Source organism: Lissotriton vulgaris, chromosome 5, assembly GCF_964263255.1.
Source record: "Lissotriton vulgaris chromosome 5, aLisVul1.2, whole genome shotgun sequence".
In the NCBI taxonomy this organism is placed as follows: domain Eukaryota; kingdom Metazoa; phylum Chordata; class Amphibia; order Caudata; family Salamandridae; genus Lissotriton; species Lissotriton vulgaris.
In genome coordinates, this window is record NC_141693.1 from 1,497,167,065 (window position 1) to 1,497,193,310 (window position 26,246).

The following is a 26,246-nucleotide window of genomic DNA, read 5'->3' on the forward strand; positions in this document are numbered from 1 at the left end:
GATAGCAACTAAAAGAGGTCTTACCGCTTTCCCTTCTCCAAACACACCATTGGCCCGCAATTAGGACTTCACAATAACTTTAGAGCCCCATTCTTTCCCTGACTGGAGGGAGGGGGAGTGCCACACACTTCAGAACCTCTTTGTGAGTGGCTCAATAAAGACCTTCGATCAATGCAAAGAGGACTTTCAGGTCGCCGAATCGGCCAGACTGCAATATTACCAACTATGGCACTGGGCGCTTCATCCTCTCAACACACAAGGGCCGATGCGACAATTCACTCCCTTTGAAACATTGCTTAGATCTTCTGATAGGACCCAAGGCCCGTTTTCACGCACTTATTTTTTTTCAGGTACTTCAGCACACGACCCCATGTGCCCACACACTTACCAGTCACACAGGCATCCAACTCTAACGATTGGAATTTCCTAGAAACAATGGGAGCAGCTCTGGTGTGATACCCCCAAGATATGCTGACTCATTAGCATTACCCAATGCGAAACGGCCTACATATTATTGACTAGGCGGTACTACACCCAGACACACCTACGAAATATTTAACACACTTCCTCGCCTCATTGCTGGCACTACCAATCAGCACCCAGTGACTTCTTATATATCTGGTGGTCCTGCCCTCTCCTTACAATATACTGGAAGGAAGTCCTGAGTCATATTAAAGGGACTGTGGGCTTCCTTCTACCGAACTTCTATAATACTATCATACTAGGCATTCACCCCTTGAAAACTTGGATCTTTAACCTCTCAGATACAGTATGCATGACTCTGGTATAGACACAGGGAGATTAGCGTAGACGAGACTGATGTGTGAGTAACTTTTTCCGGCCTTTCCATCTAGGCTACGGGCTACAGCGCCAAGATGCTCCCTGGAGTGATAGCTGCGCTCTATAAAAGTATATTTACATTTACCCGCTAACACTGACAGCAATGACACATGCTGACTGGCATCTAATAGCCCAAATGCCAAGTGCAGCCAAACAACGAATTGCTCTCTATTAGACGAAATCCTTTGCTTCACAATACACCCAGTAGTTCACAAGCCTTTGCATGTCATGGCTATGGAACTCTTGTCACAAAGGGTAGTTCACACAGGCAACAAGTTTACTCGCATCTGGCATCCCCTGCTAGGCTACTTTTCTTGATTGGAACATTCCTGCTTCATCCCGCCCCGACTCAGGGCTCTCCAGCGGTTTGATCAAGATTCCCACGGAACGTGATGTTTCAATTTACAGGGGGGGAACTGAGCACCCACGCACTACTTAGCAATATCTTACTCCTTACATGTAGACACCACAGCTTTCCCTCTTGACATCCCCAAACCCGCGCCTTAGCTCGGAACGAATAAGCTGTCTAAGGACAATTTCTCAATCTGGGTTCTCTTCCTATTTTCTAAATTCTTATATTTCTTTTTTCTTGTTTTTTACAACATGGGAGATCTCTTTGATATCCTTGTTTCTGTTATTGAGATGTTGTTCGGCAGGTCCAGCGCTTGCACAACTTTACTGCTGGTCACTACGAACAGTTTTGTCTATGGCCTATTATGGCCTACGCTGTCGCTGTCTTGTTCATTAAGATAGTATCACAGTTGGATGTTTTTAGACGTTGACGACTGTGATGTTTTCTGAAATTCTCCTTCAAAACTTAAAATAAAAAGATTTGAAGTAAAATAAAAATAAAAAAGGTCTGGTCACAACTGATTCATAAAACATGGTGCGCTTTCCACCACGACTCTACATGTTAAACCCATGACAGGAATTCTAGACATCCGGCGGTGGAATGAGAACTGCCTTGGTGCACCCTTCCAAGTTACAAGACAGGTCCAAGACCTCTCTCATGTCAAGGGACAGGCTGAGACCTTTGCACACAAACAGATTAGCATGAGGCTGAGCCGAAAACTAAAACCTGGCCTTCCAGGTGAATGCTGTTGGGCACTTAGGACGAGGGAGCTCGACTGTACACCATGCAGGGGACAGACCCTTCCTAACAGGAGAGTTGAATGCAAACAAAAACAATAGCCAAATAACTGGTTTTAGGCAAATGCTTTAAATTAGCACAAAGTTGCTCATGCTTAAGAGCCAAAGATAGGCTATTCCAAGAATGACTGTGCTGCACATTAGAATCTATCTTGACCACAGGAGCCAGTCTAAACAACTGCAACTCCTAAAATGCATATTCCCAGAGGTGAGAAAGGCAACTCAGGAAATATTTCACATTTTATTCCATAGGAAGCTTGGATACACCCTTGAAGACATGGTACCACAGTTTTAACCTGATGCGCTCCAGTACAGGCAGGCGGTCATGATCATTCCAATAGCAGGACACAGGGCTGCTACCATAAGACATAAGACTAGTAGTAGTCAAGCAATGAAGCCAAATAGAACCCACAATGCCCTCCTGTCTAAAACTGCACTCAGTAGATTTCTCAGATGATGTCAATGGAACTATACATTTAGTTTACAAATGTATGCTTCCCCAACTACACATTCAACATTTATGCTTTGTCATTCTTTGTCAGTGTTCACCAAGTATCATCCATTGGGTTCCAAAATAATTTGGTTACAGGGAGAATCAAGTTGAGTGCATGCTTAAATCATCTGGTATTGGTCAAGAAAGCCGATATCCTGAAATTGAGCAGAACGTCAATTCCTACAAGAATGACATTCCAATGAACTGGCCAAGAGTATGATCAGGGGTGTCAAACAGATAGTACAGAGGGCTGGAGACAGAGAAGACCCCTGAGGCATCCGCATGTGAGATTAAGGGGACAAACACTTTTCACACCACTACTGTGCAGTATAAGCCAGAAAGGGATGGAACCATCAACTTGTGCTCTGCATATTTATGTCAAATGCTGCAGAAAGGTCTAGAAGTACCAGCATGCACAAACTCCCCATCAACAAAGGTCAGTATACCCCCCACACTGAAAACAATATTATTTATGTCCCAGGCATGGGCCTTAACCCAGATTTGAGGGGTTTCTATCCCATGCATGGCTCTAAACACAGACTTCAGGGAGTAATAACCCACACACATCCCGAGGGTCTGCAGGTGCAGAACCACCACCCTCTACAGTAGATTAGACAGTACAGGGAGAATGGTACTGGGACAACAATATGAGGTATATGTTAGTGCATTAAAGACAGAACTCACCCAAGGGCAAAGATCAGGTCTGTTTTGTGACCCCACTCCCTTCCTGCCCCATCAGTCTCTTACTATAATTTTCTAACTTGGTGATTGGATGTCATAAGTTAAAGAAAATCCACTGTCTTCAAACAACCAAAACTGAATGATTCTCAGTATTCAGAGTATATTCTCAAACAGACTCGGTGATCATAGACTTCAGATCAAAAGAGGCGGCGGCATAGACATATTTGGAAAGTGGAACCCGATCACATCCATCATGAGTGTGACGGATGAGTTGGGTAAAACGAGATACACTTCCTCATGGGCTGGGCAACATATGAGTAAACATGAAACTACCGATTTGAGGAATTCACCCACAAGAGAATTGATTTAATAAATGTAAAGGATGAGAACATGAATCGCATGCATCGAGAAAATCCCAGAACTTACATAAAAGCAACAAAGTACTTGTTAGTTTGCTTATGTACACGCACACAGACACCACCTTAAAAAATATAAAAGAACGCGCACATTTATTTCATTGTAAGTCATCCTTAACAATGGACTTACTCAGGCCAGAAACCCACTCACTAATATGAGGGTTAGAGGGCCACCAATACGATTAGTATAATATAAGCAAGTACCTGATAATATGAAGAGTACTGACAAAGCCAATAGGTTTGGGTTCTGTATACTTCATGTACACAGGGGCGGTGGGTGACATTTCAAAGTGGTGGGATGCAAAGTGATTTGCATACAGCCCCGTAGCGAGCGAGCGCAGCGAGCGAACCCGAACCCCAAAAGCGGGATATGGGGGGGTTACCCCCCCAAGAAAAGTTTGAAAAAAAAGAAGAACAATCGTGCATTTTCAAGCAAATTTGAGAAAGCAGGAAGGTTAATAAAGCAATTGTGAAAGTGCAGTTATTACATTAATAGATGGCATAACATAGGTAGCTGCTTATTCAGTATAACCACAGAGCTTCGTACATTCCGTCCTATTACGCTCAGGTGCTGAATTCAGACTATAAGACTTTCATGAAAATCTCAGCTCTAAGAGTAGAAGAAGTTGAACAGCAGTTGGGAAACAGCCTTCACAAAGCATTAGGAAAATGAGAGGCAATTACTTGAAAGCAAACTGAAAGCAATGCATCAAGTAGTAACTTAAAGCAATGCATCCAGCAAAACAGTGCATGCAGTCAGCCATACAAAAGTAAACTAAAGCAAGTGTGAACCTGTGAACCTTCACTTTGAAAGCAGGGTGCAAGTCACAGGCCAGTCACATACATTTAAACTGAAGAAGAGTACACCTCAGCATGCAGGCACCAACATAAAAGCATCAAGCAAGTCAAACAGTTTAATGAAATAAAAATGAAAGCAATACATCCAGCAAACTAGACAGTGACTCAAAAAGTAAACTGAAGCAAGTGCACACTGAAAGGAATGCACAGTCATAAGTCAGACATTCACATAAAAGCAACTTACCAAGACACCCAATCAATTACATGGGGAAAAACTTGAGCCAATGCACCCAGAAAACCAGACCAGCACACCAAAGCATCCCACCCCTGATTGGATGGCAGCTGTGTTCTTAGTGTCACCCCTCAGGTTTTTGGCAGGGTTGAGCACCCCCCAGTTTTATGCCCTGTGCGTCTGAAGGGGAGACAGGCAAAAGGGGTCATAATGGGACATCTGGCACCGCCACTTTGTAATCGAGGTCACCCACCCAGCTCAAGACTGAGTTACAGGCTGATCTTAAATCTTTAAACAACCACAAGGGTCTCCAGCTGGTTGGTTCTTGAGCCAAAAGAGTCCTCAGCTCACTGGGAGTCTTTACATCGCGCCTGAGATGACATGACAATGTCCCTTAATCCGGAGCAACTGTGGGGACTGGTCTGGGTCTGGATCTGATTTGGTACAAGCAGCATACAAAAAGTAATGGGTAGGTGGTAACTCCCTTCAAGTGAAGGAGCTGTAAGGAACCTAAGCGCACTGGTGTTGATACCACTAACAGGGCAGCTCTGGCTTTCTCAGGGTGGGTGTCAGCTGTGTGATGAAACCAGCATGTGAAGCAGTTACCTCAAACAAACTAAAACCAATGCACTCATCAAGACAAGGAGTTACATGAAATCAAATAGAAAACCACCATCAAGCCAGGTAGTCACCTAAAGGCAAATTGAAGTGACTGCACACTATGGGAAGTGCACTTCACCAGCCAGCCTATTACACTAAAGGAAAATAAAAGCAATCCAGGAATATCAGAGACATACACATGCATGTAACCACCTAAATAGAGCAACAGTCACCCAGAATGCCCAGAACCAGGAAGTAACCCACGCTGAAGGAGAAGACCTTACTCCAAGTAACACTGTTTATTGGCTAAGATGCACAACTCTGCTGACATCAGTATTCATTAATACAAGGCAGGCACGTTAACCTCATTGTGAAGTGTAAGGCCACATTTTTCTGTGAACGCAAGTGAACTCTGTGCCTTACCACAAAAGTTGAAAAACCTCACTTTCTCATACACATCTTGCATTTGTAGTGTATGGATGTAGAGAATAGTGTTTTACCTTTATATGATTGGACACTGCTATTATATATCTCATCACTACCAATAGGATGGCCACGAGGCTCTGTTCGCTAGCTGGCATGCACGTGCTGGTTGGTGTGATCTATATGTAAAGAAGGAGGAGTAATTTGGATGACGACTGCAGAGTACTCCATGTGTGTTGGACTGAGTATGTTGCAGCAGAGGGTGGAAGATGCATGTGGGAGAAATGGCGAGCAATGGGGGAGCGAAGTGTGGCTGAAAGCTCATTGGTGTTGGTTAGGAGATGAGCAGTGTGTTTGTGTCCTCTGCAGGGCCTGGGATGTGCTCGTATTGTGGTGCAGAGAGCAGTAGAAGGAGAAAAGTTGAGGATGGCTGGTAAAGGGTTGAATAGATGTACTGAGGCTGTGGAAGAGGCTGTTTTCCCCAAACCTTTTCTGCCAGTGAGGTGTCTGACCGAGAGCTCCATTCGGACAGTCGGGCATTTGTAAAGTTATTCTCAGAAATGTCAGGCGCTTCTTACAATATTTGGCAGGTGTTTCAGTGCCTCTGGACCGTCAAATCCCCCCTCCCCCTCCAATAGACTCTGAGTACAGGTTTGGGGTCTTGCTGTGCCAAAGAAAAAAATAAGTTCCCATGCCAATTAATATGCCTATTTAAACCAAATCCACTTGTGTGAATAAGAGTGGCTAAGAGCATGGCATTACCTCACACTGGAAGTTGTACACCTCTCGGGGATTCCAGCGCAGATGCGTTTCCACGTGGGGAGTGCTGGAGGGGAGTTCTGGATGAGCCGCTTAGTGCTAGGAAACCCTCTGGTGTTACTGCAGGCTCTAGAAAATGTCACTATTATATTTTGCCTAGAGCTTAAAAAATGCGATAATGGTCTACATCAAAGAGCCGCCGTGATGCCAATAGTCAGGACTGGCACAACACAGATGCCAACGAATCTCCCTGCAAGGCACATGGCATGCGCAGCTGCCCCAAAGCACCCACGCCAATGCCCCATAGCTTGATGTTGCGGCCGCCTCCCTCCCCCCCCCCCCCCCCCACCCCCAGGGGACAATTCATAACACGGACCACCCCGGGTTGACCCCGCCTCTAGCACACAAGAGGCCACAAAAATGAATTCAAATGGACAGCCAATCACAACTATAATATTGTGCCTATGTCTCGCGCCTTCTCCTGCATCACACTTCTAAGCGTTGCGGCCCAAAACGACTCCCACTTGTGATAACTACTAATGCAGCCGCCAACCCCGCACTACGCCGCGGTGTAGCGCCTACCCACCCAGAAAGACGCTTCGGCGCTCCACGTAGGGGTGTGAAGCGCTATATGAAGCAGGCTACAATACAATAAAAATGGAAATGGTGGCTCTTCGGCACTCAGAGTGGACACTGCTGACAGACAGAGCAACAGGCACCTGGACCCACTCAGCTAACCGGCAGCAGCGGGACAGCTGTGTAAAGTTACTGCAGAGCCGGATTTAAAAAGTCTATCCCCCAATCCGAGTGTAAATCTTACTGTGAAACTTCTGGTGTTGAAAAACACACGCTTTAGCTCCTCAGAGCTCGGCAGGGGCGTCCAGGCGCTGGGCTGTCTGAAGAAGGCATGTCAAGGCGTCTTTAAGCGGAGTATGTTATCAGCGTGTCTTGCCGTGACAGATGGCCCCGGAGAGGTTTTGTGATTTTGGCATTCCTGGGGATGAACCGCCTCTGTGCCACCCCCTTTGCGCGGCATCCAATGATGGATGCTGCGTGGTGGACCAGCCAAACCTGGTGCTGCATGCAGCGCCAGGATTGGCGAGGGGGGCACATTTGCTGCTCGCCCTGTCGCCCTTTGTAAACCCGGGCTGTGACAGGCGAACAAGTACCCCTGGGTCCCGCTGGGGAACTTACAGTGCACATGCTTGACATAGTTGCCAACTATCCCAAGCATGCGCACTGTAAGTTCCCCAGCGGGACTGCGCACTACGGTCTGCTGCAGCCTGAGTGTGTGGACTGTCACTGAAGCTGCAGCAGGCCACCCCCCCCCCCAATTCCCGGCAGCTGGTTGGTTGCTGGTTGCAATGTATTTTATTTAGATAGATAGGACAGCTTGCGGCCGGCGGCCGCGATGCTGGTCCATGTGGCTGATGGGGCTACGCCCCTAAGCCCCAATGGACGCACCGCGGCTGCATGTACACAGATGCATACTGGCACACAAAGAACATAAACACAGATCAACACACCTACAGGCACCTATTTCCATAAAGTGTAAAAGGCATGCTGTCACCTCTGTATGACAGCCACACGTCATCACTCTGCACCGCCTGTTGCAGATGATGTGTATCAGGGGCCATATTATGTATGTGGCTCACTTTTCCCGTTTGCAACATGGCGCACCTTTCAAAAGGTGCGCCGAGTGCAAACAGGGCCCATGCTCTGTATAAAAAATAATACACTGCCCCTAGGGCAGCTGCAAACTCGGGCTGTCCTTGGGCTCAGAATTCAAGTGAAATATAAACCAGCCTTTTTAAACTCGCGCAGTGTTTCATGCATGCCTGTTGAAAAGGGGAGATCACCTTGCAGGATGGCGCAATGAGTGACTGCACCGGTCTGCATGGGGAGGTCTGGGAATCCATAAGACCCACTTTCTCCCGTCCAGAGGGCTGCCTTTAGGAGACACACTGATAGTGTACCATCTTTTTGCGGCACACTTTCAGTGTGCCTCCTACGGGCATGTTTTGCCTCAATGACCGCCCTGTATTATGGATGCAGGAGTAGAGGCACAGTGATTCCCTTATTTGCACAGGGCCATGCCCCATGCAAATGAGGGAGCACCCTCTCATGATAGCATCTGAAGACCCTTCTGTAATACCATTTGCCTCGGCAGCGCACAAAATGGGTGTACAAAGCAGGCGCACATGCCAATTGAGCCCCAGGGCACAATGTATAATACGGACCCTGGTGTGCAAAGGATGATGTCTACCAGGGAAAACAACGTGCATCAGTGGGGCACAGGGTTATGTACACTAGAAGAACAAACAGCACCCCTTTCAACTAGCATGGGCTTTCTTACTGTGTTAAAAGATAGATTCAAGTAGAATCCACTTACATAGTCCAAAAGGAATTTTAGGGAGGCAGCTCTGGCCATTATTGACAAAGCAAATATCAGATTGGGCAAGACATTTTTAGGATCCACCATCTCTGAGCTTTGTTGTCAAGCCGAGGCATTATGGGTAAAGGATCATTCAGGGTTACTTCCAATTTGTTTGCTGGAGGTACTTGGGTGAGTGGAAAACGCAACACATATAATTTGTAAACTTTCTGGCTTTCCTGAAATGATCCCACGTCTGTGATATGGGATTTCAGCTTGACATTGTCGTATATTCCGTTTTCGTTTGCCTACTGGCAGGAATTAAAAACTTGCACCCAATGTACCTTTTTCCCACCTTTAGGAGCTGGGTATTAACAGCATAGTTCGAACAATACAACCACAGTGGAACAGTGGTTGGAGTCACAAAATACAAATTGAGTGAAGATGGGGTCATTCCTTGGAGTACCACACGTATTCTTACTGACAGAAATGAGGTATTCTATATTGGTCAGGGCAAATTCTTCATGCCTGCTTCACACACCCATTAGAGAATGAGGTCTGCTCGACATCAGGGTCCAGATCTATTAATGCTTTGCACCGGGTTTGAGTTTCTTTTGCAACACAACCTGACACAAAATGCTGAGACTTACCGTCCAACTCATATCAGAGTTTGTGCTGGATAGTTTCTCAAAGTAACAAAAAGTTTTGCTATGTGTTGGCTTGCGTTACTTTGCATCAAGGGGACATTCCTTTGGTGGTGCAGAGGAGTTCCCATGCAACAATGCTTGAATTTGAAACAAAACCTTATCTACAAACATTTGGAGACAAGGATTTGCATCACAATCTTACGCCTCCTCGAGGCAGATGTACCAGGAGAAATGTTTTAATTTCTCCTTGCTTTTTTAACTTTACAGTGTGCTGTATTGTATACATATGAAGCAGGAAAAGTGTTAAAGGCTAATTTTTGTACTATGAGGGTCCCCTTCGAGAACGCACGCACCCTTGCACTATGGCACAAGGGCCTGTACATTGACACATGGCAGCCTAAAGAGCCCCAGTGCAGGGAAAGAGGAAGACTGCGCCATATCTTAGTAGAAATTAAAAGACAATTATATCCTGAGCTTGCAACAACAGTAAGTAGAGTTCTTAATAAATCAAGGTCGAGAAGATCTTCTTATCTTCATTTATTGTATAGCACTTCTTCATAAGCAATCCTAACCGCCAAAACGGGGTTCGTCTTTAGTGGTATAAGCCACAGACTTCCTCAGGGCTATTCAAAAAAGTAGAACCTTATGGTTAAGTCAAAATGTCAGAAAGTGTACAATGATCACAAGTATTGATAGACAAGAAGGTTTGTGGCAAAGTGGATCAACCAGATGTAAGTATTCAAAAATCGATGACAAAGGCTCCAACGAACCTAACAAGCAGCGTAGTCCGGCACGAGTATCGAGAAGTGGCGTGTTGATTAGTAGAAATGATGCTGTTCTGCTCCCCCCTTTCATGCAGTGCTGCATTGCGTTTTATGCCAATCTGGACCTGGGTTAGTAGCCAATATGAGAGCGTGGGCCTACGCTACTACTCCCTGCTCCTGCACTACCAGTTTCTCTGAAAAAGCTTTGGGCAGTAATTCTGTCTGAAACAGTATTCGGAAACGACATTCACAAGACCTGGCTGTCCCACCTGGGTTCCATGTGGTGTGTTTGAAGCCACAGGACAAGCGTGTGAAATGACCATGAAGGGAAAGAGGAGGAACTTGTGGGCAATGTTGCCCGCAGAGGGGCCAGGCGCCCCCTGCAGCGGCAGCGCCTCTTCTGATACAGTCCTAAGGTGGCACAGCTCCTGCGCGCAGGGGGCTGAGTGTCCGCGATGCCATGTCCAGCCCCCAGAGACCTTATTCCGGTTATTCACCTGGCTTTTGTATAGTGTTTGCTGCCATCTGTGTGGGCTCGTAGCGCTCACTGGCTTGCCAGTCAGGTCAGTGTGGGATTCTAATTCCCTCCATATACATCTGATCATCGCAAATTCGCATCCTTGTGATTATCTCCTTGCACCGCAGGGGAACAAGGTCCAGTACAAAGGGGGGACTTATAGGAACAGGTGTTATTGTTCATTTATTAAACTGAATTTATTAAAGTTCCTGCAAAAAAAATGGGGAGGGTGGGAATAAAAATGTCTATGTTATGATTTTTCCTGGGAGGAATATTAAGTACAATTATATGCAATTTGATATTAGGATCTGGCTGTTTATAATGTAGGATTTATGCTCTAAATTTATGAATTGTTCAATGTAACATTTAAAGATTTGTAACAGATGTGCGTGTTTGATTGGTGCAACTACTAACCATGTGTGCAGGTGCAATGAGACATTCACTAATAAATAGCTGCTTACTACAGAGAGGTGCTGCCGGTACAGTATTTCACAAGTGTTCCAGCACTGCTGTGCAGTGCTGTCCCATCCCTCCCCTAACAGTGGGGTCTGCTGGGCAGTGTTAGTACTGTTAATTAATATTGCATAAGTCCTGCTCAGAAGCATTAATAATGTAACAATAAATCCCCATCTATGGTGGAAGAAACCACTTGACTAGCGAGCCTAATAACCACGTCAGTGAAAGAGAGGGTTTGGAGAAAGGGGTTCATCAACATTTCTCACTCCTAAAGGTCTAATTATAGGGTTCTACCTGCTCTACCTTGATGAAAAAGAGAACCATAGCAAAGAAAGGAAGCATGTGAGGATGGAAAGGAATATTGACATTTGGCACACAATAGTTGATAAGTTCCCACACTACGCAGCAGACCTGTGGCTATATGAATACAAATTATATGCGGTGCAGAGAATGTCTGGGGAGATCCATGCCTTCAATATGACCAGGGTTTCAGGATGAAAATGCAGAAGTTGGCAAAATTAGAGTGGGCCCACAAGGATGTTTTGAGCTACATGCCCAAAAAGATGGTTGCAAGGTTAAGAGCAACCAAGACAGAGCTGTCATCTCAGCCACAATAGAAAGGCAGGCAATAGAGCTTTCGATCTTACATCAAGCAGAAGGCCACATGGTGGCAAAGGGGGCTGAGCTACACAGAGGCAACCAATGCCATATATTGAAGATTTCAGAAAGGCAACTGCCACTTGGGCATTTTCATGCAAATTCAAGCATGCTTGCAGTGCATTGTGGGGGCCACGTAGCCACTGATTGCGAAAAAGACAATAGAGGTTTGGGGAACAAAGAACAAAACAGTAGGTGAAGAGAGAGACTACCATTGGACGACCAGAAGGAAGATGACACAGAGATAACCCAAAGTGAGGCAGCGACATTTCTCCTTAGTAAGGCACCAATAGATAAGACCAGGCTCAGACACTACCTTAACGGTTACCACAGGCAGGAAGAGGCCAATGTTATCATGGCAGGCTTCGAGGAAAGACTTAGGACAGTGAGAAGAAGGGAGTGCAGTAACCATGGAAACGAGAAAATCAAGAGTGAACAAAGCATGGGCAGGATAGAAGGCCCATTTGCGGTTTCCCCTCTCCAAACTTCAAAGTATCCCCACTGAGGTGGTACTAAAAAAGGAGCCAGGGTAGTTCAGACTTACTCAACATTTATTATACCCATAAGGCAACTCGGTGAACCACTGGCCAATCCCCTACGAAAGTGCAGTCTTTTACAGCTTATCCGATAAGGTGGTTGATCAAGTGAAAGCATCCAGTAAAGGGAGCACTATGGCCAAGGCAGAAATCAAGCCAGCCTGTAGACCACTTCTCTTTCGCCCAGACAACTTCAACTTACTAGGATTCAAATTTGAGGGCAAAATACTTTGTTGACAAAGGCCTACCAATGGGCTGCCTCATATCATGCACCTGCCTTGAAATGTTCATCACCTTCCTAGAGTGGACTCTCAACAAGGAACACCCGGAAGGTAGAGTGCAACACTATCTAGACGGTTTCCTGTTGGTGGGGGAGGAAGGCAAAGAGCAATGTAGCAGCCTCCTAAAAGCATTCATGAAGCTAGCAGACACACTGGGAGTCCCATTAGTGAAGGAAAAGACCAAGGACCCCACAACAAAACTGTTTTTCTTGCGAATAGAGATAGAATCTCAAGCCAGTGTATGCAGGCTACTGGAAGAAAACACCAGGGCCCTACAAGCCAGTCTGAGGGAGCTAGGGGAGAAAGAGGAGGCAACACAGGCAGAAACTCAGGAGGTACTAGGCAAACTAGCAGCAAGGGTCGTCCGATGAGGTAGGATATTTGTAAGGCAGCTGGCAAGCCTGGCCAGCAGTCTCCAGAAAAACCACCATGTGAGGCTGAGGGAAAAGGGCCACAGCAGGGCATGCTACACTGGGTGAAGTTTCTGGAGAGGGTCAACAGGACATTGGTGTTGAGACAGTCATGGTTGACCACACAACAGTCAGAGTTATTCACAGATGCGGTCGGTAGCGAAGGAAGGTTTTGGTGATATTCTGGGTAGGGTGTGGTGCACAGAGCCATGGCCGGCAAGTTAGAGTGCAGATGGACTCATGAAAAACATCAGCATGCTAGAATTTTTCCGAATCGTGTCATCAGTGTAAATGTCGTGTGAAAAATGCTGTGGTCAGACAACCAAGCAGTAGTGCAGTTGATAAAAGGGGTTCCCCCAGGTGCCCTTAAGTCATTCACCTCATGAAAACCTAGGAAAGGCCCAGTTGTGGTTCAATGTTGAATTGAAGGGGAGACACATTAAAGGAATGACTAACTTGAGAGCCGATGCTGACTCTCGTTTCCAGTGGGAAAGATTCAGGCAGCTGGCACCGGAGGCGGCACAACAGATGACCCCATTCACCAAGGCAGTGTGAACATTGAGAGATCAGGATCGGTCGGACTGGCTGATAGATACCTCTTTGGCACCCAAAACCGGGATCAGGTATCGCAAAAGCCTGGAGATATTCAAAGACGTGGTTGCGTTACAGGACCTCACGATTGCGAAGGAAGTCCAGGCAGCAGTGGTGCGTTTCATCAACATCAAAGGGGGAAAAGATTAGATCATGGACACAGGTGCAATAGGAGCTGTAGGCGATCATTGCAAGGTTCTACAAGGCACGAACCCCACAAAAAGTTTCTATATTAGGGTAGCAATGAAAGACTGGGGACACATGAGGGCGCAAACAAAAAGGCAACAGGTTGCCAATTGACTTTGGATGGCTCACAGAGGTGATGGAGGTCCTTGTGATGTTATACAGCAACACCTACGAGACAACCCTCTTCAGAGCAGCCTTTGCCCTCACATGTTTTGGTGCACTGAAGTTATCAGAAGTCCCACCGGTGAGGACAATAGCAGGAGAGCACTGCTTATCATTAAAAGACATGCATTAGGGAAAGAAAACTTGTTTTTTAAAAATACAGAAATCAAAACTATATCAGGCTGGCCAAGCTGAGATGTCTGTCAGTCCCCAGATGCTGCCCTGTATGCCACACCAAGGCTTATTCAATTTATTGAATCAATTTTACAGCTGCGCAGCAAATAGTGCCAGCTGCACTGTTTAGGACTTTTACAGCTGCGCAGCAAGTAGTGCCAGCTGCACCGTTTAGGCCTTTTGACAGCTGCGCAGCAAGTAGTGCCAGCTACATCGTTTAGGCCTTTTTACAGCATGACGGCACATTAACCCGTCTTTTCCACCATAACCGTTTGGATTATGCGCCCCCTTTTTGCCCTCTTTTTTCTCCTCACTACCGCTCTACCAGCAACACCCCTCTCATCTCTCCCCCACCCTCCTTCGCCTCAGCTTCCCAACATGGCCACCTCTCGAGTTAAGACTGGAGCCAATTGCTACAAAATCATTTATCCTCCCGACCAGACTAAAGCTACAATAAAACGACTTAAGCATAACACTATTGAACGTTTCCCGGACTCCCTTTTTGTGGATCAATTTTACAATGGTCGTCTTGGGAGGCTTAAAAACGATTTCATCTTCTTCACTCGCGACATCCCCTCTTGGTCCAACAGTTTTTACAATTCCCTTAACGTCACCTCCTCCTCCTCTATCCCTTATGGGAAACAACTAAAAATTTCCCCCTCTGGGTGCTTCAATGGCTACCTCACTATCTCACTCTATAACAACGGTACTGTCATGATCCAAGGCAAAGACTCCTGCCTCTCGCTCTTTGACCACCTCTTCCCCTCCTTACTCCCCGTCTCTGCAACCGGGTTTCCCCTTGACTCTTCTTCCAGCTCCACCCATTACTCCCTTTCTCCTCCGCCGACCCCACCCCACTCCAATTGGCTGCACTCTCGAGAAGCGCAGATCGGCCCTCTTCCCTTTCCCCCCCAACTTACCTCATCTCCTATTCCTCCCCCCCCACAGTATGTCCCCTCCCGCATTACTTCAGCCTTACCACTAGCTAACACGCTCCTCGTCCCATCTGCACTATCACGATACTCCAATCTATTCTCCTCCCCCATACTTCTTCCCATCACCCCCTTCTTTAGTCCATCTCTCCTCCAACACTCTTCCCCAATTAACTGTCTCTATGCTCCCCTTAGCCCTCCTTCCGTCCCTCCTCTCCACCCCTTCATTCCCTCGTCATTCACCCCGTGTTTGCCACATTCCCACTGCATCTCTCTCCTCCCTCCTACTCCTACAGTACTGCCGCTCTACCCCCTTTCCCCTCCTAGGAACACCTTCCTTCTCCCTCCCTCGGGCCCAGCAGAACCGTTTCCCCTCCTCAACTTCCCTTTCTCTCAACCCCCCTCACTCTGCCAGATGACCGTTCCCTCACTGCTACCTCTCCTAACTGACAGGACCTCCGCAACCAATGCACCTCTTTTCCGCCCAAACCTCCTACACTCCCATGACGCCACACAGGCCTCCCCCCTCCTACTTCCCTACCGACGTGTTCCGCACATTTCTCCCTCTAAATTTGTCCCTAATTCCTCTCCCTCTTGCATCACCAACAATGACAACTCTCCCTTAACCCCCAATCCATTTACTCCCGCTCCCAACCTCCACCTTTCCCCACCTGTGAACTCCACCCCCCAACACACCCCCTGTCCCCCCACCTCTCCCTGCCGTCCACCACCAATTCCACCCCCCCTTATTTCAATCGAGCCACCCAACCTTCCGTGCTCTGCCTCATTCTCACTGGAAAATACGCTTGGCTCTCTGATCACCTCCATCTCTCAGCTTACAGCTGCCATTTCACTTTTATGCTCTAAGATCCCCACCCCTCCATGCACCCCTACCCCCTCCCAACTTCCCCAGAGATGCACCTCGCCCCCTCACCCCAATACAGCCAAGCTCAACCCTTCGTCTGCAAGCGTCGTTAACTCACACAAGCCCTTGAACGCCACCCTTCTTCAACAGGCATGTCCTAGCAACCCCACTGTCTACACTATTCCGACAATCACCTCTGTCAGAACAAAGCGTCCACCTAAACCCTCCCGAGCACCCAGGCAAATGTACAATATCCCGATCACCCTTCAGAGCCCAAGTGCCCCCGTCACCAAAACAGTCTTGACAGAGCTGCGCTGTATGCTTCACAACTGCAGATCTGCAGTAAAACACAAACTTGAAATCTCCGACACCATCACCCTTCACAAACTTGACATGCTCTTCCTCACAGAGACCTGGTTCAAAGATACCTCCCACTCTATGTTTGATCTCCTATTACCCACAGGTTATTCCATATTTAGGAATGACAGAGCTGAAAACACGGGGGGAGGTGTTGCAGTCATCTTCAGAAACGCCCTCCAACTTAAGGCGTCTCCTAGCAGCTCCTCCCTCACCTTTGAATGCCTTTCTCTTGAGCTTCAATTGCAGCACCATTCACCGCTCAGATTCCATATCATTTACCGCCCGCCTCGTAGTAGTAGCTCTTCGTTTATAGAAGATCTCAAAGACTTCATCAGCGACCAATACTCTCAAAGTGACAATCAGACCATCGTGGGTGACTTCAATCTCCACTGGGGCGCACCGCAAGACTCCTCTGCGAACTCACTGGCCACCTTCCTCACGGCAAATGATCTTATCCAACACTGCACTGAACCAACCCACTCTAAGGGCGCAATCCTGGACCTTGTTATTTCTAAAGCAGGCATGCTTTCTACTACTACCCCTATCCATGTAGATTGGTCTGACCACCACCTCATCCCATTCTCTCTACAACTTTCACACTCTATAACTCTTGGCCAACCCAAAAGGGCCATCTCCTGGTTCCGTGATGCCAAAAACATTGATGTCGGTGCCCTCTGTGAATCAGCTTTGCCTTCACTTCCAAGGCTAGACCCGAACATAGCTGTTGACGATCTCACCTCCCAATGCCTCACAGTTCTTGCAGCTGAAATTAATAACGTTGCTCCACTCAAAAGCAAAAGGATAAGGCCCACTCCCTCAGCACCTTGGTTCAACAAATCCCTTTATGAGGAAAGGAAGCAGCTAAGATTCCTGGAGAAGCAATGGAGGCAATTGCCTTCCACTGACAATTTAGCCTTGCTTCGCACAGCAAGATCCAAATACCACAAGCACATCTTCCTTGAGAAAGCGACGCACTTCAAAACCCTCCTTGATTCCGCCAAAAATAGACCCAAAAAACTATTCGATCTCATCAAGACTCCGAGCTGCTCTCCCCCAACTTCCAAGGTGGAGGATTCTACAAAGAGAGCAGCGGATTTCGCTACTTTCTTCGATGGAAAGGTGAAATCACTTGTGGATCAGGTTGCTCATCCTACACCTCCAGAGGAGCGCAAATCCTTAGCCATTTGGCAGAGTTTTGACCCCATATCTGAAGATGCCCTTCTCAAGTGCATACGCGAAACAAAGCCCTCCAACCATTCTCTTGACCCTATCCCCAGTGCCATTGCCTTTGACTTCTATACCCATTCCCTCTCCTATTGGACCACTCTGATCAACCTCTCCCTCTGGCAAGGCTCCCTTCCTGTCCCCTTCAAAACTGGGCAGGTCACCCCTCTGCTGAAAAAGCCCACTGCTGATGCGAATGACCTCAACAACTTCCGCCCCATTACTAACCTTCCCTTTCTTGCAAAGATCACGGAAAGATGTGTAGCCAAACAACTCTCTCGTCATATCAAGGACAATGATCTTCTTGACAATTGTCAGTCCGGCTTCATCCAAAACTGCAGCACTGAAACAGCCCTACTGCAAGTGGTTGATGATGCGCTGAGGATACTCGACTCAGGGGGGTCCTGTCTGCTAATTCTCCTTGACCTCTCCGCAGCCTTCGACACTGTTAATCACAACACCCTCCTCAATATTCTTCAACAGAGAATGGGCATGGAGGGCACTGTGCTTAAATGGTTTGCATCCTTCCTCTCTGACAGATCTCAAATGATCAAAATAGCGAACAGTCTTTCTTCTCCTGTGGCGGTGGGTCAAGGTGTTCCCCAAGGCTCTATACTTGCACCCACACTGTTCAATCTCTACTTAGAACCACTGGGAAACCTCCTAAGCAAATCCGGGATTCACTATCATCTCTATGCAGATGACACTCAACTCTACCTCAAGGTTGCCTCCACTCATGATCTCTCCATCCTAAGATCTACTCTTGACTCCATTCAAAACTGGATGTCATCTCATCAATTGATTCTGAATCCCTCCAAAACTGAATTCCTCCTCTTCTCCTCCTCACTCTCTCCTCCCCCGGTTCAATCATGGATGGATCAGATGAATCTACTAAACAACAAACCCATCATTGTCGACAGCGCAAAATCTCTTGGTGTCATTCTAGACAAAAAACTCAATCTAACTCCCCACATCAATTCTATTGCAAAATCTGCTCGCTACCAACTGCGCCTTCTTTGGGGAATCCGTCGCTTCTTCCCGGAGCAGGACCTTATAACCCTGGTGCAAGCGCTGGTCCTCTCCAGACTAGACTACTGCAATTCTCTTCTTACTGGCCTCCCCAAATCTCACCTGTCCCCACTTAAGTCTGTCTTCCATTCAGCAGCTCGTTTCATCTATGGGGCCAAAAGAAGCGATCACATCACACCGATGTTATCCACCCTCCGCTGGCTTCCCTTCGAGGCTAGAGCTATCTACAAGACCGCTTGTATCACTCACAAAGCCTTGCACTCCTCCTCTCCCCGCTACCTGGCGAATAAACTGAAACTCTCTGGAGGCTCTAGACCTTCACGCAATGCCGAGAATCTACTGCTTGAACCTCCCACTTTCAAGAAGGAAAGAACAATGGCCCAATCCTTTTCAGGCAACGCAGTGAGAATCTGGAACTCGTTTCCGCCTGAGCTCCGGACCACCACCTCCTCCCAGGCCTTCAAAAGGGACCTCAAAGTTCTCCTCCTCCAGAGACACCTCCAATAGTAATTCACGTCCTCTTGCTATTTGGAGGAAGGCTTCCCACTACTGATATTTACTACTTTCCATGACCATGGGAGTGCCTTCCCAGTGTTCTCCTGTGATGGGAGTGTCTGCCTTTTTGCAGTATTCTCCATGTACTTGTGTTCGGTGCCCTTTTGTAACATGCTCACAACACTTTGCCCTTGTAATCACACGGTTGCTACCTCTCACATGTTTTTGCCTCTGGTGCTTGCACGGGTGCCACCTTGCCTGCGTAGCGCCTGTTCTTGTGCCGAGCACTTGTTGCAGTATTATACCTCAAATTATACTCTGTTTTCTCTTTTAACTGCACACTTGTCACTTTTCCTCTTGTGCACTTTTGACCACCTCATGTATTTTTGGTTGTTCATCATTTTTTACTACCTCAAGTATTTTGTTTGCTCACAATTGTCACTATTACCTTTACTACCTCATGTATTTTTGGTTGCTCACAATTTTTACTACCTCAAGTATTTTGTTTGCTCACAATTGTCATTATTACCCTTACTACCTCATGTATTTTTGGTTGCTCACAATATTTACTACCTCATGTTTTTTTTTGTTTGCTCACAATTGTCACTATTACCTTATGTAAGTAACGTATGTTTTAGTAATCTGCTCTTTTGTAATGTCTCTCATTATGTTTCATTTCTGTTCCGATTGTGAAGCGCTCTGACGCCTTCGGGTAAAGTCCGCGCTATATAAAAATGCATAAATAAATAAATAAATAAATAAATAAATTATTTGGAAAGGAGGCTGGTGGCGGGTTGCCATTCCTGGTTCTCCAGGACAGGTGATTCCTCAGAAGGCTCCAATTCACTGAGGTCATGCACAGAGCACCGAGGCAGGCAGGTCGCCCCTCACCACACTGCGGCCCGTTCCATCAGGATAGCGGCGGCAACAACAGCAGCAGCGTCCCTAGGTTTCGACGAGTCAAGTATGAAGCAGATCGGGAGATGGGAATCAAAGGGACACAAGTCCTGCATGCGAATGTGGCGCGAAGGGTTGGAACGAGCATACGACAAATAGCACCCCTACTCTTGGCAGGTGATGCACACAACTGGACAAGAGCAGTTTGTTTTGTGGAACACTTTCATGACTAGGGCATAGAGGTGGGAAGCGAAAGGTCATGGGTAGCAGCAACTACACAACAAAGCGCTGACATGGAGGGGCATACAGGACATGAAGTGAGAACAGCTAGCAGGGCCCTTCGAAAGGCTTCAGGACAAGGCCAGCAGGACAGACATATTGTTCATAGACCTGGGGGAAACGACCTGATGACGTTATGGAGAGGGCAGCCGTGGGATCACGTCAAGGAGGGCCTTCTCACAGCATTGAGGAAGATAAGAATAATGTGGTCTGAGATCGTCCCACGATACCAACGGAGGGGACAGCATTGCACGGCGTGGTGGAGAGGTTCAGGAGAAAACGTATTATTGAGGTGACTACATTTTGCAGGAGCATGGGATTTAACTTTGTGAGGCAGGGCTAATCAGTTAGAAGGAGTTGGATTTTTATGAGGGGGTGGTGTCTACCCTTTTTGGGGGGGGGCATACAAATGTTTTTGGATAACATAGCTGGTGCGTTGGAGTTGACAGGTTGCAATTGAAGGATAACAGGGCAGATGGCGCTGCAAAGGGGCAACAAGTCTTTTTGTGGTGTGGCAGCACACAGAGTAAACTCAAGGAACCCCGGGTCTCAAGTGGTCCAAAATGGGAAGGAAAGGAACTCCCTGGAGCTCTGGGACATCAATCTGCAGGGCCAATGGGAGAGATGTGTGTGTGTGAATGTGGCGGGGGGGGGGGGGGGGGGATACCCTACAGGGCAGGCTCAGCACTTGCAGCCCATATGGCTTAAGGGCGTGCAAGTTGCAGCCATTGATCTGCTAGACGGCACACGCCCCCTCACCAGGGCCGGACTGGGAACACAAACCAGCCCTGGCAATTCTGCCGGACCGGCCGCGGGCGGAGTAAAGTAGCAAGAAGCAACATTACTTCCACTTAAGCACTGCTGCCGGTTTTGTTACAGGGGGGGATATTGCAGCACTGGTGCAAAACTGGCCCCCACCACTAACAAACCAGCCCCTACCCCTCTGGCCCACCGGGAAAATGCCCGGTGCCCTGTATGGCCAGTCCGGCCCTGCCCCTCACCACTCAGTTCCAGACACTCCATCAAAGACTGCCGAATACGAATACTTGACAAACTAATTAATATTAATACGCCAATGATATTGAATATGAATATGCTAATAATATCCGACAAATGCTTCCCTCCTACGTGTGGTGAGTACTGAGAGTAAATATATGGGGGAGGGGGCGCAGTTGGAAGGTTGGCCGACTGCAAGGGTTATAGCCATTGATCTTGGCTCTGTCTGTCACAAATCTACATTGAAACACCTCTCTCACGGTCAGTCAGTCAGGCTCTCCCAGTAAACCCGCTTGTTGTTCCCACACTGTGTAGCTGCACCCAGGCGCCTACTGAAGTTGCTTCAAGGCTCTACCCGTTTCAAGCCTCCCCTTTGTCACTGACCACTTTAACCCGCTCTAACAGGTTCTGCCGCCAAACTGCTGTGCTACTTCACCAACTGGGCCCAGTACCGCCAAGATGAGGCGAAGTTTCTGCCTTCGAATATCGACCCGTCGCTGTGCACGCATCTGATGTACGCATTTGCCGGGATGACGACGGGTAACCAGATCAGCACCTTGGAGTGGAACGACGAGACGCGCTTCCAGGAATTCAACGGGCTGAAAAGCAAGTAAGTTATGGCGGGTGGCAGGGGGCATTGGGGTCACGGAGGGGCAAGTCGTAGATCGAGGGGACAGTAAAGTTATATGCAGTGACCCATTCAACCTTCACTCAGTCTAAAGTATTGGGCCTCGTGCTGGGTTGGCATATCTCATCTGGCTAGAATCCTTGTTTAATGACCGCATAAACACGTCTTAATAAATACTTCTTTCTCACTTCAAGATGCCCTCCTATTTCATTCTATCTCTCTCTCTCTCTTTCGACATTTGCTATAGCTCCTTTCTCCAGTGCCGTCATGCAGCACTTCATTTTCCTTCCAGGTTTCCTCACTTTCTGTGCCTTCACACTCATTCCCAGGATGATATTCTTATTATGAGTGAGACTAAACGTGTACATGATGACAGAGTTCGTTCAGTTTTCAAGAAATTAAGAGAGAGAGGGTTTACTGCTGAACTCTCAAAGTTCAAATTTGGTGTTAATTCCTTAAGACTATCTTGGGCATAACATTTCTGGTAATGGTATTAAGTCAAAGATGAATTTGATGAATGCAATTAGAAATGCTCCCTCTCCTTCCAACAGGACGAATTGAAGTCCTTTATAGGCCTCATTGAATTTTACAGTAAATGTATTTGAAATGTTTCTGAAAAAACTTTCAATATGTGTCAACTGTTAAAGAACAGATCTTCTTGTGTATGGTCTGATACACTTCAGACTGATTTTTCTCAATTGAAAAATGAACTATGTAAAACAAAAGAATTGGTTGGTTTTGATCCCCGTTTACCTTGTATTCTTACTACTGATGCAAGTAATAAAGTTTTAGGTGCATTATTGTCACAAAAAGAAGAAAGTGGGAAAGAGAGAGCTGTAGCGTATTCCTCTAGAGCTCTATCTCCGGCGGAAGAAAGATGCTCTGTAATCGAAAGAGAGACTCTAGCTGTGGTTTGGGGTCTTGAACATTTCAGGAATTTTATTTGGGGTTTTCATGTTGAAATAAGATGTGATCATAAACCTTTAGTCAAAGTTCTTTCTTCTGATGAACTTTTAAGGCTACTCCGGGATTGCCAGAATGTCTGTTTGTTTGCTTGATTATCGATACACCTTATTTTATATTCCAGGAGCAAAGAATCAAGTAGCGAATTGTTTGAATAGACTACCTTTACCATTAGAAACCTCCACTGAAATGTGGGATGACATTCAAGTAGCAGGGATAGATGTAGGTGGTGAAAAGCTCACTTTAGGTTTTCAGGAATGGGATGAGTCCGTAGCCAAGGATGAGATTTTCACTAAAGTTAAAGTGTGTGTCACTCGAAGTTGGCCTAGTAAAATCTTTTTGTGTAATGATTGAAACAGTTTGGGGAAGTACGTGGCGAGTTATCTCTAGTAGAGAACAATAATTCCACCTAAGGATCTGAGAGCGAAAGTTAATCTATTATGGCATGAAACAAAAAAAGTGTTAGAGAAATGTATTATTGGCCGGGTGTTGACACCAAAGTGGAGAGAGTAGTGAGAGAATGCTCCTCATGCCTTAATTCGGATAAATCCCCAAAACTGGTCACTCCTTCCATGTGCTCTGTTCCTTGTCCTGATATGCCTTGGGAAACTTTAGTTTTAGACATTACTGGACCCATTGTTAGGAATGAGCGTAGTTTGTACATTCTGGTAGCTGTAGACTATTCTCTAAATGGTCAGAAAATAAAGTTGTAGAACATGCTGATTTAATTAATGTTCTAGAATTTCTCACTTTGACCGCTGTTTCCCTGACAGCACTTGCCTCTCCTCTCTTCACTCTTTCTAGCAGAGGCAGCACATCTCTCTCTCTCTCTCTCTCTCTCTCTCTCTCTCTCTCTCTCTCTCTCTCTCTTCTGTTCTCTGCTGCTCTGGTAGCACATCTCCCTCTCACTACAAACCCCCATGCAGCACCTTCCTTCCAAGTTGCCACTCTCTGTGGCCAGGAATCATGTCCACTCTTCAGCTAACTCGGTGGTCCACTAAGCAGCAATCTTACATAGGTTTTCCTCTGTAGCCCAGGCAACACATCCCTTCTCTCCCTCCGTCACCCTCAGTCATTCCATCTCACCTGTCCTTCCTCTCTTCCACTGAAGCAGCACATCAACCCTACCATTCATTGGCTGGATATGCCTAGCACTCATCTCTGTTATACTCTTTACTTTGTCAAGCATCTTTTGCTGTCTCTCGCTTTACCTGGAAGGCTCGTCTGGTAGATAGTGAATCCGAGCTGTTGGTAAATGATGTCCTATTTAGAACCTAGCTCTCTTAAACATTGTTTGGGAATTTCTTTGGTGCAGTTTTGCTTAAGGGGTCAATTCCCCATGAGAACGTATCCCCCTATCTTGGCCTGAACTATCTCTGCCTGGGTGGTGATTGAGCTCTGGCCAGGCTGTCATTCCTATGAATAGTATGCTCTACCTGACCATGGCTTGCAACCAGGAGGTGGTCTGGTTTGGTTTCCATGTCTGACTGCGTATTGGCTGGGGGGACGCCTAAGATGCCAGATGCCTAAGGATGTGAGCATCACTGTGATGTGTTGTAAATAAGGGAACCAGAGACTTGACGGGCTCTTCTTAAATGTATTCTGACATAAAGTGTAACACACCTGCATCTCACTCTGCTTGCTTATCACCTCCAAACTGCCTGGACTAGAATCCTCCAGCACCATCCAGCCAGCATTCTACATCCGCATCCTAGGCCTCTCACCATTGCATACCAACACATGACACACCTCCCTTCTTATAATACACAAACAAATTAACAATAACAAACCTACAATGAAAAACAAGTAAATGCAAAAACTAACACAAAAACAAATAAAAACTATATATATCTATATATATATATATATATATATATATATATATATATATATATACATATATATATATATATATATATATATATATATATATATATATATATATATATATATATATATTGCTATAAAAAAATAAAACAGTCAATGCAGTGCACATGTGAGCTAGAAACAGTAACATCAAGGCATCACACATATTACCCACTACAGACCAACAGCAGTAAAGTGCCGATATAAAGGACAATCCTAATATATAATCCTCCAAGTATCTGGCTTAACAACTTCCCTCCTTGATTTGGCAGCGGGGAACCTAACACAATAAGCCCTCACTTCTTTGAGACTCACCAGAGCTGCAAGATGCTTCTGTTTCAGCTCATGCAGTGGACATAATTGCCTCCCTAAATGTACCAAGAGATGCAACATAATTCCAACAACCACCCCCTCATGTCCTGTTCGGCACACCTTCACCCCTTGTTTTGGTAGCATTTCTGTTTTTCCACCTCTTCCCATCCTCAACCTTAACTGAATGTTTGGAGACTTGCACCACTGTGGTTCTTGGAATATATGTTGACCTGTCCTTCTTAACACCCCCACGGTTTCTTAACTGTTACTGAATCCTCATCCTGAATGTCCACTTCCTTGACATTCTTAAAATTGTCCTAGCTAATCCAGCTATTTATATGTTGCTCTTCCACCTTGGCCTTCACATCCTCCAGTTTCAGCCAACCACGACTCACTGACACTGTTCTTGCAACCACCTACTGAGGAGACAACCTATCGAAAGAACCTCTCCATTGCAGCAACCCAGAAGGAGGTTAATCCTGTTAGAGTGCAAAGTATTATAATAACTCCAAATTCTTTTTCCAACTGTCGCCTCCTTGTTCAATACACAGGAAAGTGCCAACTGTATAGTATCCTTTAACATGTGGTTGACTCTCTCTACCATTCCATTACCCTAGGGACTATGCAAAGCTGTAGTCAGATGTTTGATTCTTTGGCCCTCCAAAACATTTTGCATTTGACTGGACTTCAACTGCACCCCATAATCTGTGACCAGCACTCAGAGGACTCGTTCACAGTGGAATTGTTTGTTTGTATTTTTTTAAATAGATGACACTGCTTGTGTTTGGTTCTCTTAAGAAGTTTTATGCAACTCTCTTAGAGTGGTAATTCACCACAACCAAAGCAAATCTCAAGTTTTCACCCGATACATTCATAGGACCAATAAAGTCCATTCCCAACTTCTCCCAGGGTGAGTTAGGGAATTCGACTGGACAAAAAGGATTAATTATTGTGTGTACACAACAACTGGTCTACCATAGAGCAATCCAAGATCCTGCTTAATGAAACCTCCACATACGCATCCATACCTGGCCACTAACAGTACAGCATTAACCTTTTCCTTTTACCGTCACTCCTGTATGAACCTGATAAGCCAACCCAACACGTTTGGTTCTCAGGTCTCCTGGAGGAATGAGCTATTTTCCACACAAGACCCAAACCTTCCACACTCAACTCATCTCTATCTTTGCTGAAATCCTCCATTTCACTTGGGACTGAGCTTTTTCTTAGCCACTCATCCTTATCAATACTCGA

At 46.3% G+C, this 26,246-nt stretch overlaps 1 protein-coding gene across 1 annotated transcript in view; it reads left to right on the forward strand.

Moving 5' to 3' along the window:
* Positions 1–26,246, forward strand: part of LOC147712835 (chitotriosidase-1-like) — a 71,315-nt gene that overhangs the window by 14,689 nt on the left and 30,380 nt on the right. Inside the window, exon 3 of the mRNA XM_086923506.1 lies at positions 21,629–21,833. Within this exon, the coding sequence (XP_086779632.1) occupies positions 21,629–21,833 (205 nt within the window). The remainder of the gene's footprint in view (positions 1–21,628; positions 21,834–26,246) is intronic.